We start from the raw sequence: 15,665 nt of genomic DNA, 5'->3' as shown, positions 1-15,665 counted from the left end.
GATAGATAGATAGATAGATAGATAGATAGATAGATAGATAGATAGATGTCAGGTAGAAAGATAGATAGATAGATAGATAGATAGATAGATAGATAGATAGATAGATAGATAGATAGATAGATAGATTGATAGATAGATGGTCAGGTGGATAGATAGATAGATAGATAGATAGATAGATAGATAGATAGATAGATAGATAGATAGATAGATAGATAGATAGATATTTCTAGTGATTTCTATTTTACGAGTTGTTTTCTTGTTATTACAACTTAATTTTGTTTTGGTTTTGACATAAAAGTTGTTTTTTCGCTGACAATTTTCTCAATGTTTATGTCGTGATAACGAGGAAAAACAACTTGTTACATTAAGATAATGAGAAAACAAGAAAGAAATAAAATATTGTATAATGTAAATAATGTATTTCCCTTTAAAAAGAAAAGAAAATAAATCTTGGATATATTTTAGAGAGGTCAATGTGCAGCTTGTGTAGCAGTACAGATTTACTGTCCTCTAAAAATAACTCAACATAGAGCCATTATTGTCTAAATAACTGCCAACAAAAGTGAGTATACCCTAAGTTATAACTTCTGTACATTATGTAACTATGCAAAGCCACATATCATGTTCCTGTTTTTGTCTGCTTAACAGGACTATACATATTTGTGCATCTTGTAATAGAGCAGTTCAAATGTGGTGCCTGGAGTACAACCTCATGGCAAAGACTCTCTGAGGATTTGAGAATTAGAATTGTTGATCTCCACAAAGATGCAGAGGCTATAAGATCAGTAACACCCTGAAACTGAGTTACAGTGCAGTGGTCCGGGTCATACAGAGGTTTTCCAAGATGAACAGGAACTCGCAGGACTCGCAAGGGTCAACCAACAAGTTGAGTCCTCGTGCTGTGCGTCAGGTGCAGAAGCTGCTTCAAAACGCATTGCTTTAGAGGTTGCAGAAGCAGAAGGCAGTCTGTTTGCTGAAGACAATCTGTCCAATAGTGTGAATTACTGGAACCATGTCCTGTGTCCTGGTGAGACTAAGATAAACTTGTTTAGCTCAGATGGTGTACAACATGTGTGGCGACGCCCTGGTGAGGAGTAACAAGAAAGGTGGCGGTAGCCTCTTGGTCTGGAGCAGCATGAGTGCTGCAGAAACTGTCCTGAATGGTATTTATACAACATAATAACAACCCCAAACACACCACCAAGATGACACCTGCTTTGCTGAGGAAGCTGAAGGTGATGGAGGGGCCAAGTATGTCTCCAGACCTGAACCCTATTGAGCACCTGCGGGGCTCCTCATGCAGAAGGTGAAGAAGCGCAATGTGTCTGACATCCGGCAGCTCCGTGAGGTCATTATGGAGGAGTGGAAGAGGATCCCAGCAACAACCTGTGCAGCTCTGGTGAATTCCATTACCATCCAATACCCAGGAGGATTAATGCAGTGCTACATAACAATGGCTGTATGTTGAGTTATTTTTTAGAGGACAGTAAATCTGTACTGCTGTACAAGCTGCACATTGACTCTAAAATATATCCAAGTTTAATTTCTATAGTTTTGTCCCTTCAGAAGATATAATAAAATGGTTGTTGAAATGTGAGGGATGCACTCCCTTTTGTGGGATATTGTACATGTAAATAGAAATAAAATATATAAAATTAATAAATGAATTATAAAGTATAAAATAAGTATAAAAATATTCTGTACTATGAAATATATATCCAAAATAAGACCAAAAAGGATGGGTATGGATTAGGGGTGTAACAGTACACAAAATGTGTGGTTCGGTACGTAACTCGGTATTTAAGTCACGGTTTGGTACAATTTCGGTACAGTTTGGGGGAAAATGTAAAACATAAAATTGATTGTCGTTTTTTAATAACACGGTTTATTATTATTAATATTTGTGATCAACATTTGAACGATTTACATTTTTTAAACATTTTTTTCTGAATTTGTGAAATAATATATTTTATATAATTGTATAAAAATAAAATAGAATAAATCAAATGAATGCATTTTTATAATATTGATAAAATTAAATTGACAAATTAAATGTATAAAATAAAATAAATGGAAAAAATTTTATGAAATAGTTTACATTTGTTAGACCACAGATGTGTATGTAAGTGTGTGTGTGTGTGTGTGTGTGTTTTTACATTTAATATTTGATTTTCTAAAGATATGATCTACTAAAGTGTTCTACTAACTTCAGCATACTTTAACAAATGTTTCCATTCCTTCCACCCTTCATTCTTTCACTCCCTCGATATGTGGAATTGTCAGGATTTCCTTCTTTTAAGACAAATTCTTTAAGGTGGACATAAAATCTTTAAAAAGCCATCGTGCTAGTGTTAGCCAGTAAGCACTTCCAGGTAAAGTATGCTGAAGAGTGAGCGAGTAGCCACATGTCATACTGCACTGACTCTAGTTTCTTTTTTATACCTCTGGCATTGTTGTGTATGGTTTCAAGTTTAGTAATAAAAATATAGTGTAAGTGCCATAACAGATCATAAACCGTGCATTTGAATGATACAACATGACCCTTTTTAACCTTATCCTATATTTCTCATTCATTACCAAAGCTCTGTGGTCTACTGTACATGGTAATGAGTGGAAATGAAAATATACAAAAACATATATACAATAAATATAAGCACACAAAAGAAGCTTTGAAGCATTTATTGCTGAAAAACTGGGTATCGTACAATGCCAGGTCATTACTAGAATGGAACAAAAGAATAATATATAAGTGCTTATAACATTTATATTTTTAATATTTATCTTTTTTATGGTTTTAATACAGAATGGCTTTGGAAGTCGTATAGAAAAAGTACTCAAGGGGTCTTGAACTTGTATGCTGTTTTTGAACTCTCCGGTTCCTCCTGGTTCCCTCTAGGTGCTTACGAATTTTTCTGGGGAATCTGAATTGATACCTGTAGAACCAAAAATAACATTCATATTTATAAGAGGTGGTTGGGTGGGGGGTGGGGGGAAACTAATGTACCATCAGAATTTCATAATTTGGCTTAATGGAGACCAGCACACTACACACACCAGTGTAAATCATGTTTAGATCAGGACTCGAAAATGCAGTACTACAACTTGGTTGATAAATATTACAAATATTACTTTAATATCAACGGCAAAAATAAGAATAAATACCTACATATTTTTGCCATGTTTTATTATTATTTTAAGCAAACCTGTGCCCTGATCAGGCCTTTTCCTCACATGCTGTTAGATACCAATAGCCAGCATGACAGATACATATCCTGTTTCACAAGGATAGCGTGTGTATGCTTACGGTTTTGACTTCGGTGTAGGCTTCCAAGCCGTACTCTCCCAGTTCTCGACCATTCCCTGAGGCCTTGTAGCCACCAAATGGAGCCTGAACTCCAAACACATTGTAGCAGTTAATCCTGTAGACATGAAAAATAAGAAAACCTGGATAAGTGCCAGTGATATGCACAGTCTCTTCATGCCAAGATTTTTTTTTTAATCTTCACCACATGGGGGCACTGAATATTACGATGGTGTTTTAGTGTCACATAAAAATTAATTTAATTAATTAATTAATCTAAGATTACAAGAATAAAGTCATCATATTGACAATAAAGTCTTAGCAATAAGAGATTAGAGTGGTGATATTTTGTGTATATATACCAGACAGTTCCAGCACGAAGACTGTTCGAGATGTACTGGGCCTTGCCGATGTCTGTGGTGAAGACGGCTGCTGCCAGGCCATACTTTGTGTCATTGGCTCTCTCGATAACCTCTTCTATGGTCTTAAACTTAAAAATTTGCATAACTGGACCAAAGATCTGAAAAGCAAAAAAAAAGGTAAGTATATATGAGAGTTAACTAAAGCATTGATGATATTTGATTACTCATAATTTATGATTTAAGGGGAACTGCAGCTGCACCTCTTCACGAGCAATCGTCATGTCATCCTGGACATCTCCAAAGATGGTAGGCTGGATAAAGTAACCACGGTCTCCTGCCACATCACCTCCACACATGAGCTTTGCTCCCTCACGTTTCCCGCTGCTGATGTAGCCCAGAATCTTCCTGTACTGCTCATCATCAATCTTTATCCAAAGAGCAAATTATACATCTAATAAGAAAAATTATTCATACACAGTATGTAGAATTCTAATTCAACAACACACACTATATGGACAAAAGTTGGTGGACACATGATCAGGAGATTGGTATGTGCTTTTTGAACAACCCATTGCACAAACTCCACTCTTCTGGGAAGATGTTCCACTAGAATTTAGAATGTGTGTGTAGAGATTTGTGCTCATTCAGCCACAAGGGTGTTAGTAAACTAATCCACAGCTATTAAGAATAATCAAAAAGCTCCAATAAAACCATCACACTCCACATCACCCAGCAGACAGAAAAACTAAAGAAAAATAGGTTTCCATGAGTTACAAGGTGTGCCCCAGGGTCGTACCTGCGGTCCGTGCTCAGTTTGAAGGTTAAATGGATTTCCCACCACTCTCTTTGTCGCTTTGTCCACACTGCGCTCAACAAACTCATCATAGACGCTTTCATGTACATAGGTGCGTGAGCCTGCGCAGCAGCACTGACCCTGGTTGAAGAAGATGGCAATTTGGGAGTGGTCCACTGCTTGTTCCACTGCCAGAACAAAGAAAAATTCACATTGATACACACTATATACTAGAAAGACAGACAGAATATCAGGCAGAGGAAAAGACAGGCAGACAGGCAGACAGGCAGACAGACAGACAGACAGACAGACAGACAGACAGAAACTCACTGTTGGCATCAGATAGAATGATATTGGGACTCTTTCCTCCTAGTTCCAGAGTTACCCTCTTTAGATTGCTGGTGCCAGATGCTTGCTGAATTAGGTGGCCTACCTACAAAAATGTACTGAAATTAAATACTTGAGCAACAGTAACACATTTATACAAAAGTATGAAAAAGAAAAGTTGTTTTGGGACTATTTGTGCACCACTGTGAGCTAGAGGTAAAGTCTGAATGTCTGAAGGAGTCTGAATTGCATTTTTTATTGCTGTAAAAAATTAAGAAATACAAAAGAGAAAAAGAGAGAGAGATAAGTAAGAGACCTATGAGGAAACTGATTCTGCCAGACCACCATGGCACTGATTACTTTCCTGAAACTAAATGCCTTATCATTTTTCATTCCTTACATATCCCTTATGGTACCTAGAACCTTGTTGTTAAATCAACACCCAGGCATTACATTAAACTCCATAATAAAAACTGCCAAAATGCACATCTCTAACTGACACATGTAATTCTATCATTTCTACTGTTACCTCAGTGGAGCCAGTGAAGGCAATTTTATCCACATCAGGGTGGGAAGCGATGGCTGCCCCAGCTGTAGGACCCATTCCAGGAATGATGTTTACAACACCAGGGGGAAAGCCCACCTACAGGTAAGAGATTAGCATTATGCAGGATATATATATATATATATATATATATATATATATATATATATATATATATATATATATATATATATATATATAGTGCTTTACGTACATCTGCACTATTTTATCTATGTTTATCTACGTATATATATACATGAAGTTTTTTATTCTATTTCTATTCTATTATTCTATTTTTATTCAGCTTGCACATTTTTCAATGCCATAGCCTTAAAACCATTTACCTGTACTTCTCAAATCTCTGCACTGCTATGGCCTTTAGATTTGTTCACTTTACATACGTTTACATATATTACATTACATGCTGTACATATGCTACATATTTATGTACAATTGCTACTTTTGCACTTCTTGTAGATGCCAAACTGCATTTCATTGCTGTGTAGTGACAAAGTTTATATATATATATATATATATATATATATATATATATATATATATATATATATATATATATATATATATATATATATATATATAATTATTGTGATATGAAGGTATCTTATACCTCCTTGATCAGGCCGGCCACATAGAGTGCAGTGAGAGGTGTCTGCTCTGCCACCTTCATTACTACAGTGTTGCCTGTAGCCAGTGCAGGTCCCAGTTTCCATGCTTGCATCAGTAAAGGAAAATTCCACTGGCAAAATAAAAGACAAACATGCTATTAACAGTAGAAAGAATATGTCTCATATAAAACTTTATACTAAGGAGCTTTCTGTCTGTTTTAAATGAACGTGAACTTACAGTATAGTAGAGAATAGCATTACTCTATATAACTCTCAAAATCAGAAGTGAGCTCACATACAAGAAAATCAAAGACCAAAGTTTGAAAGTAGTATTGGTACATGTGATATTTATAACCTCACTATCAAAAGGCACCCTTGAACCATAATATCTGGGGCTATCTACCTTTCTTTCCATTTTAAATTGCATTCATTTTGGTGGTCCCTTTCACAAAAGACCAGTTTTACACATCAGGTATAATATACTTACTTATATACATTTATAATTGGTGTTTATTATTTCACATAAACTTTGCCCTCTATTGGGAAAAACTGCCTCCTCGAATTCTTCCTTTCATTTCTTTTCTAGCTCTGCGATACACATACACAGCTTTAAATATCAGCTCTGGGCAAAACGTGCTTTCTTATAATGTTAAAGTTAATGTTAAAGAACTGTGTTCTTTATGTGTGTAGTGGATTTGCAAAGTATTTGGACAACCTTTAGTGGTTGCACATTCCTTTATTTTGCCCTCTATAAGGTTTCTGACTCTTAAACTATATATAAAATATAATATATGTATAATTTGCCCCTGTGCACAAAGCGAGCTCCATAAAAATAGATTTTACATAAATTAAAATAGGTCTGCTATAGAGCTCTGAACTCAACCCGATTGAACACCTTTGGGATAATTGTAAATACTGACTGCACCCCAGGCCTCCTCACGTCACCTACATCAATACCTGACTTTACAAGCACACTTGTGAGTGAATGAGCACAAATTTCCAAAAGCACACTTTGCAATCTAGGAGATTATTCTAACAGCAAATGAGGACTAAAATCACACTATAAAATTGTGATGATTGTGACTCAAACCTTCTTGTGTTGCTGCAGTACCTGACCTCACTACCCTGTTTTTGACCAAGTTGGCAAAAATTGCCACAGACACACTCCAAATTCTTGGCAAAAGCTTTGCCAGATCAATGGAGGCTGTTCTGGTGTCTGGGCTATTGCAAAAAATAAGATTACCTATTAGCAAAAAAAATAAAACTACTTTCCACAAGAGACACACACAAAATAAAGTAAAATAGTTGCTACAAGAGAACAATTAAATAAATGCATGAATTAATTTGCTCTATTATATAAAGAGCGCTGTTTGTTTAACAGATAAACTGTAAAGGATGCCTCCACACATTACTGCCAAAATGACTAGAACACAAGCATGTTGCTAAATTTACCCACACATTTAACCACGCGTGTAACTCTAGTTTACCCAAGATGGCTTTTTCCACTGACACGGTCCTTTCACCGGTGTTTAAACAGGGCTCTACATCAGAGCTTCGTCAACAACAGTGTAAAATAAAAATATGCATTGAACAGATGAAGAATACAGTCAGTATACAGTTTTTGTATTTTAAAAAAAATAATAATAAAAGAAAAATTATTTTATTTATGCTTATCTGACCAATTTAACATTTAAAATGTAATCTCCGGCTGTATACGTGATACACTGAGATGTGGCAAACGTGAAATTCAGTTTTCACACCATATTAATAATAATTCAACAAGTAATATTTACAACGATTTACCCCAAGCCAAATGAAGAAATACTTACAGGAATAATCTGCCCACATACGCCAATGGGCTCATGCCGAGTATAGCAGAAGAAATCACCATCGATCGGAATGGTCTTGCCCTCCCATTTATCAGCCCAGCCAGCATAATACCTGCCAAATCCCCATAAACAAACACACTTAACAATCAATAGAATATTAAAAAAAAAAAAAAAAAAAAAATGCAACACAACGTTCTTTTATTATTAATAGCTTTTTTTTTTTTTTTTTTTTTTTTAGAACAAAAACATTTTTTTTCACAGTTGCATTAATAAAGATAAACATACAGTACAGTTTCTGTCAAAAGGTTGTAAAACGCAGACTTTTATGGTTTTGAGAGACGTTCATGTTCCTTTGCTTATATGCAAATACACAAGATTTGGACAGTGAATGACTGGAAGAAGGTTCTGTAGACAGACAAGTCCAAATGAGTTAAAAAGAGGAACTTGTATAAAACACAGAACAGGAGAGATGATGTTAGCAGACTGCCTCACCCCCACAGTCAAACATGGAGGCGGAAGCGTAATGGTCTGGGATTGTTTTGGAGCAGTAAATGTTGGAGACTTATTCAAAGTGGGAAAGGAAACCTGAAACAACATGGCTACCATTCCATACTTCCAAACAATTCCGTCTGGACTGGAGCTAATTGGAACCGACTTCACCATACAACAAGACAATGAGCCGAAGCGTATGGACAAGCTCTGTTAGAGATATTTAGAGAGCAAACAGTCTGGAGTGACATCTATCATGGAACGGCCTCCCAGTCACCGCACCTAAATCCTACTGAACTGCTCTGGGATAAACTGGATCACAAGGTCAGAAAGAAGTCTACAACTAGTAAAGAACTCATTTTGAATGTTTTATAAGAGGCATTAAGTATTTCAGCTAAATGTTTGGACAAACGAACTGTCCAGATGCCAAGATTGTGTAAAGCTGTAATTTATACAGAATAATTATTATCTGTAACTTCACACTGTTAAATGAATGAGTTTGTTGTATATAAACAACAAGAACACGCAATACGTCTCTCAAAAAGCATAAAAGACTACCGTAATTTCCGACCTATTAAGCGCACCCATATATAAGCCGCACTGAATTTGACAAATATTTTTATTTTGAACATAAATAAGCCGCACCTGTCTATAAGTCTATATACACTAAAACTAATGAACTTTACACAGGCTTTAACGAAAGAGTGTCTTCTACACGGTGTAACGGGTGAAATATGTTGTGGCTCCTTTAAGAGCAGAGCGGCATTTTGGAAATAGCCTGCTGCCGCATTTTTCTGCAATTACTGCATGTGTGCAAGAGCGAGGAATATGTCCTTATTATTTTCTGATGCTTATTTCTAAGTTTATTTGACTAACCCGTAACGCTGTTGCCAAGAACAATAAAAAAGCACGAGTTTTGGAAACCTGTCTGTGCTTATATGATTTCTGTTGCAACTGCAGTTAGCGAGCTCTCCCTTAACCCAGACTCAACGCGTTACAACGGCTTGTATCTAAACAGTAGCCGACCAAGAAAGTCATTGTTCACTGTCTTCCTCCTTCCTTTCACAACTATTTCTCTCGGGAGTTTTTCTTTTGGCATCGTCGTGCGTTTAAAAATCACCCGAAGTTTTTTCTCCTGATGCCGTGCAGCTCAGAACACAGGTGAGGTGCCTTTTTTCGTTTTCGTTCGGAAATTTCATTGGTCTAATGTTATGTCGCTCAGTTTTTTGGCTTAAAGTTTGTGAAACCAGGAAAAACCCAGGAAAAATTCATAAATTAGCCGCTTTGTTGTTTAAGCCGCGGGGTTCAAAACGTGGGAAAAAAGTACGAAAAATACGGTAGGTGTTTCCAATTTTTTGACAGGCACTAAATACATTTTCATTTTCAAGGTTTTGTACTGATCAGTCTATATTATCCACATTTATATTCCTGAAAAAACTAATATCAGGAAATGAATTAAGATTCAGAATGTCATTGAATGAAACTGAATTTTTCAGTTATCCAGGTCACGTGAAATTCACTTACCAATCACTGAAGAAAGAACAGAGCACGATTCAAATGTATTTGACACAAAATCTTGCAAAGCTGCACTACTAGAAAGTAGCTATTATAAAAAGTCACACCATTTCTGCTCTCTGGAAAGTAAATCCTGCTTTGAACACAAATTCTATAGGTTTTTATAAAACATTTTTTTAAATAACATTATTAAACTAAATAATATTGGACTGAATAATATTCAAATTCTAAATATTCTTATTCGATTATTATTTTTATTCTATTTTATGCCTTGATTGGTCATTAAAAAGCATTTGCAAAAATGCTTACATGTTGCACTGTGCATGTTATTATATGAGATCATTTTATTATGAGAATCTGCAAAGTGGCTGCATAGAAGGAAACTTAGTTTAAAAAGTTTCAAGTTACATTTCAAGTTCATCTTTCTAGCAGGGAATACTTGTATTATACAATAACAACATTTTGGGCTCTTTAACAAAAGTGTGATATAGTGCATATAGTGTATAAATGTGGAATTGGTAGCTCAGTGGTCATGACAGCGGCCAAGATGTTGCTCCAGGGCGTTGACGAAATGCCATGAATGTAAATATAATATAAATGCTAATAAAAATAAATTTCAATGGCACTTTTTTAAGCACATGAAACCTATCCAATATATTTGGAAACGGTCTTACAATTACACAATTTAAATGTTCAAAATATGAAGTGTCAAAAGCATACCAAACAGCAAGTGTCCAATGTAGTTTTTTATAAACTTGTGCTGGAAAAGCTCAACAACAACTAGGTGTTCCAGTTCATCATTAAAATTTTATGCAAAACATGATCATATCTCACCTCAAACATTTGACCACCATGGGCAAATCGACGGTGTAGGCCACGGCATATGGCTTGCCATTGTCCAAAGTTTCCAGCGCCTGCAATCCAAACAGTGAGGGCATATGTTACAAAAACTGACGGCTTTTTGTTTCGACTGAATACATCATACAACATTTATCTTTTGTTGTACACTGCACTTTCTAATATAGGGCAAAATTCATCAGACGCAGATTAAGATCAACTGATTTCCACACACACCTTCACACACATTATAACTGTTTACTATAAAGCTGAGGCGTACTTAATGTGATAAAATGATCGCCAGTGTGAGTGTCACACCTTATGGTGGTAAATTAGTGGTTAAGAGCCTTTGGATCCGAAGGTTAGTCAAGTCAAGAAGAAGTAGTCAAGAAGCTTCTATTGTCATTTCAACCATATGTAGCTGAGGCAGTAGACAGTGAAATGAAACAACATTCCTCCTGAACCCTGATGCTACATAAAACAACAAATTACAGAAAACACAAGGCTAAGGACTTGTAAGTGTCCTCGCCATGAGTTCACTAGGAGTTCAAATCCCAGTCATACCTAAACTCTTAACCCCATAGCTTTTCAGTTGTATAAATGAGAGAAATGTAAGTCACTCTGGATAAAGACAGCTGCCAAATGCAAGAAATGTAAATGTCTTTATGATAATAGCTGCAGTCTTTAGGTCTACATCTAACTTCATTCGCTCTGTACATGTACCTTGCACAATAGCAATAACGTTGAATCTAATCTAAATCTAATCTAACTTAAAAAGTTCAGTCAAAAACAATATTGTTTTCTGAATCTTCTTAGTTTTTTACTATGTATAATCACAGGGTCAACAGGCAGAGAAGCTATCTGTTCTCTGTACAAGAAATATCTGCTATGCCCTTTGATAATCATATAACAGTGTACTCAAGTAGAAAAAATGCTGAGTCACAGTCGGCCATTGCAGCCCCAGATAAGATTCAATAATAATCTTTATCAACTCGAATTTTACAAAGTATATTATGATTATTGTTCAAGAAGCGAGGGAAAGTCTTAATGACTAAACAAATTCAAGATCACCACTACCAGACACCTGCCCCCAACAACCCCAGACACAGACATGCAAGGGCCTCTGCAACATGACAGTATGCAGAAGGAAAAACTGCAGTGCATTTGTAGCCAGCAGCATCTAGTCCAAATTTGTATTTTACTTCAGTACAGGGCCAAACATAAAGCATTACCAGGTTACACATGGGCCCATTATGACATCAGTTTAGAGAAAAACGAACAAACAAACAAACAGCTGTCATTTTTCCAATCTGTGAATATAAGCAGAATCCTTTTGAGAAATTAATTACATATTTTGGCACTTTGTATGCAATCCAGCACAGCAATCATTGAATATTCTGCCCTACACAGAGGAATTCAACAATTACAAATCCAGAAATGCAAAAAAACATGACTTGAACTTTAATTACGGCTGTAAAATCAGACTATTTGTAAATGTATGTTTTGTTTCAGTGGCACTTCATGCTTTTAAACTCAAAATCCATCTATAAAAATTTGTTTCAAATCTTTGGTGTTAAGGTGGTTTCTGGTTAACCTTCAGGTAAATAATTTACATAAATATATGATAAGCCACAACCTGAGCATCTGTGACATAAGCTACTCTCACAGAAGCTGATAACTAGAGTTGTGAAACAACATATTTATTGTAATCATCTAAAAACTTTGCATGTGGACCACAAACCAAGTTGCCCAACATGGACTTTTGCACACTAGAGGTCAACCAATTTATGGATTTAGTGGATTTTATAATGACAGCTGCGTTGGATTGAACTTGACGATAACCGATTGATCAAACTAAAGTTTTTAAAATGGACTCTGGATAAAACCAAACTTAACACTCCATGTAAAATAGTACTGAACTTTATTACAAAAAAAACAAACAAAAAAAACAGTACTGCATCATGAAAATGTGCTAAATAAAATAAATATGAACATATAAATTAATAAATATTTATATAATCAATAAATTCTAAATTATAAATATAATATAGCGCTCTCCATGCAGCACGCAGTCTCACATGTAAGAACAAACAGCACGTAGCGTCAGTGAGTCGCCGTAAGAGGCCGCTCTCGTAATGACAGTGTACCTTCTCCAGCAACAGACACAAACCGGAAAAACTATCCATATTGATTTTTGACGATAGCTCATTGTTCCAGCAATCAGCTATCGATGCCAATCAATCTTTAAAAACAATGAATCGGTCGACCTCTTATGCACATGGTCAATCGTAGCCAGATAATACAAGTGTCACTTACTGCCAGGTAGGCGGAGTCCCTCTCGATGCAATCAGCCAGGCGGTACAGGAGGAGTCCACGCTGAGAGGCATCCATGCGTCGCCATGGAGAACCGAGCCTGAACGCGTCCTTCGCAGCCTTGACTGCTTTATCCACATCTACCTTATCACCTTCTGCAACCTGGCAGATGACTTCACCAGTGGCAGGATTGATGGTTGGAAAGGTTTTCTTACTCACTGCATCGTGCCACTCATTGTTAATGAAGATCTGGAAGAAAGCAGAGGAAATAATGCACAGCTTCATACAGCGCAAGAGAAACTGTTTTTTTTACAGTGTTAAAAAGCACAAAAATGGAGGAAGTAAAAGCTTGATGGTTAATGGTTAAGACATTAGACTACTTCTTCTTCTGACCGGAAGTTCAAATCCCAGCAGAAACAAACTGCCACTGCTGGTCCCTTGAGCAAGGCAATTACGCTTAACTGCTCAGTTATATAAACATCACATAACTGTAAGTCGCTCTGGATAAGAGCATCTACACATTAACATCTATTATGAATATATGGTAGCCATGTTGGAACCTAGCTAACAAAATTAACCCAGACAATCTGTAATTTATGACAAAGAATATATATATTTTTGCTGCAAAAAAGTATTTCTGCATGACATATTTGTATTTATTCATTCATGTTTGTATAAATATTATTATATGTAGAATTGTCATTGAAATGTATCAGTAAGATTTCTTAGTATAAATTTTTTTTTAGTACATGACTATAATGTACTGTGCACTATTGAACCAGAAAATGGAGTATGTTGCTCAGACAGAGTAAATGGAGACAACAGAATATATATTTCATAATTCTTCCACTCAAATCTTTTGTTCATGGAGCTTACACAGTGAACAGAGGTATTGTCATACTGCTAAAACAGGTTTGGGCCTCTTCGGTTCCATGCGACGGTATACAATGGCATTCGAAAAAACTGTCCTGGAACTTTCCATGAACTTCCTATTTTTGTTCCTTCCAGAGGGGTGATGTTCAGAGGGTTGTCAAAATGAAAAGGCCAAGAAGAACTAAATTACAGTTACATTTACCATATAGAGTATTAGATTTTTCAAAAATGTGCATAATGTTTTACTATATGCATTAAAACACTAATCTTTCCTTTTATGAGTCCACGAAGTTTGAATTAAAATCAGTCAAAGATCAACCCACCCATGTAACTTCTCTAAAGTGTAGATCAATCTAAAGAAGAAGGTGTCTAATATTTGTCCATTTTGTTTCTAATTGCTGCATTCAACCTTTTTGTAGCTACTGAATCTTTTAGTTGCCGAAATGAAAACACTTATATAATCTAAAGGTGTATTATATTGTGCAATTTGTTTTGAAACAACATGATACAAGGTTCTTTTTTTTCTTTTAGGGATCATTTGTTTAAAAATCAATGACATGGGGTGATTGGATAAACACACTTGTTTCTTTTGAATATCTCAGAACGATCAATAGAAGTATTTATAAAGAATTTGAATATTTAAAAAATCACAAATAACAACTAATATTGAACAATTTGCATAAAATCTACATGACCATCTAGATTTTAAGACATTGTATATTGTGTTCATTCTAATTAAATTAATAAATAATTGGTTTAAATGTGATTCTGGTGTTACAGTATTTGGTGAGAGTGGGTTGCATTGCATAGCTGCTGAAATCACACTTATTTTTGTTTGCTTGCATTTTTTGGATAGTCCCTAAGAATCAGGATCAGGAAATGTTCTACTGCACTACTTATGCACTTCCACCAGTATTGCAACAAATCAGTCAGGAGCAGGATCTCAGGATCGAGAAATGTTCTACTGGATCCCAATCTCGATTTGATTGAACAATGGAATAACATTTGATGGCAATTCCAACTATGTGGTCCAGAAAATTAACCTTCATTACATGAGATGTTTTTCTGTATTTAGAGGAATTTTGTGTAAATAAAGTGCAGGAGTAGGAAGAAGAGAGAGAACAAGCGCAGACCTGGCACACCTGGCGCAAACCTGGTGCACACCTGGTGCAGACCTGGTGCACAACTTGCGGACACCTGGTGCAGACTTGGTGCACAACTTGCGCACACCTGGCGCACAGACCTGGCGAAGATTGTGCTGGTTTGTTGCCAAATGCGTCACGCGGAAATCCCCTTTTAACTGTACTGGTACTCTACCTGGTTGAAGTTAACCTCGGGCTGAGGGTTTGGTGCAGGAATTGCTGCAGCGGAGAACCTGCACGCGGAGATGCGTGAGAAACGCGGGGCGATCCGTGTGAGCGCGGTACGAAGCATGGCGGAGTAACTTCTCTAACCAAGCAGAAGAAAAGCTTGGGACAGTTGTTTTCGTCCCTGCAGTGTTCCAATAAATCCCGCCCCCGAGCAGTGATTGAACCGATTAATCACCCGTGTCACACGCGATTCGTCAATCCTAGCGCTGAAGGCGGGACAAGTAAGATGCTTGAGCTGAACTAGCCAATCAGGAGACAGGAATTGGTTTAATCGTATTGCAGGGGGGCGGGAATATAATGATGTACTTTTTCTCATTGCAGATATAATTATATATGGTAGAAAAAAAAGTAGATAATAAATGTTACATTACTCAAGTTAGTGTTGTGGTGGGAAAAGAAATGTTGCATTATACCAAGCATTGTATTAAAATGACTATGGTTCCTCTCATATGATTCAATATTTAAAGAAAAATAGTGTCACTTTTG

General features: G+C 36.2%; 1 protein-coding gene across 1 annotated transcript; it reads right to left on the bottom strand.

Annotated features, from left to right (window-relative positions):
- Positions 1–2,663: 2,663 nt before the first annotated feature.
- LOC124380404 (aldehyde dehydrogenase, mitochondrial-like) lies at positions 2,664–15,324 on the bottom strand. Its single transcript, XM_046841347.1, has 12 exons — positions 15,127–15,324; positions 12,940–13,185; positions 10,621–10,700; positions 7,783–7,894; positions 5,956–6,084; positions 5,313–5,426; positions 4,787–4,889; positions 4,460–4,644; positions 3,924–4,088; positions 3,664–3,821; positions 3,305–3,419; positions 2,664–2,933 (listed from the first exon to the last, which is right to left on the bottom strand). The coding sequence occupies exons 1-12, from the start codon at positions 15,241–15,243 to the stop codon at positions 2,901–2,903; spliced, it is 1,557 nt and encodes a 518-aa protein (XP_046697303.1). The 5' UTR covers positions 15,244–15,324; the 3' UTR covers positions 2,664–2,900.
- Positions 15,325–15,665: the final 341 nt, after the last annotated feature.

This window comes from Silurus meridionalis, chromosome 27, assembly GCF_014805685.1.
Source record: "Silurus meridionalis isolate SWU-2019-XX chromosome 27, ASM1480568v1, whole genome shotgun sequence".
NCBI lineage: Eukaryota > Metazoa > Chordata > Actinopteri > Siluriformes > Siluridae > Silurus > Silurus meridionalis.
The sequence above is the reverse complement of the archived record's forward strand: the minus strand, read 5'-3'. Positions and strand labels throughout refer to the sequence as shown.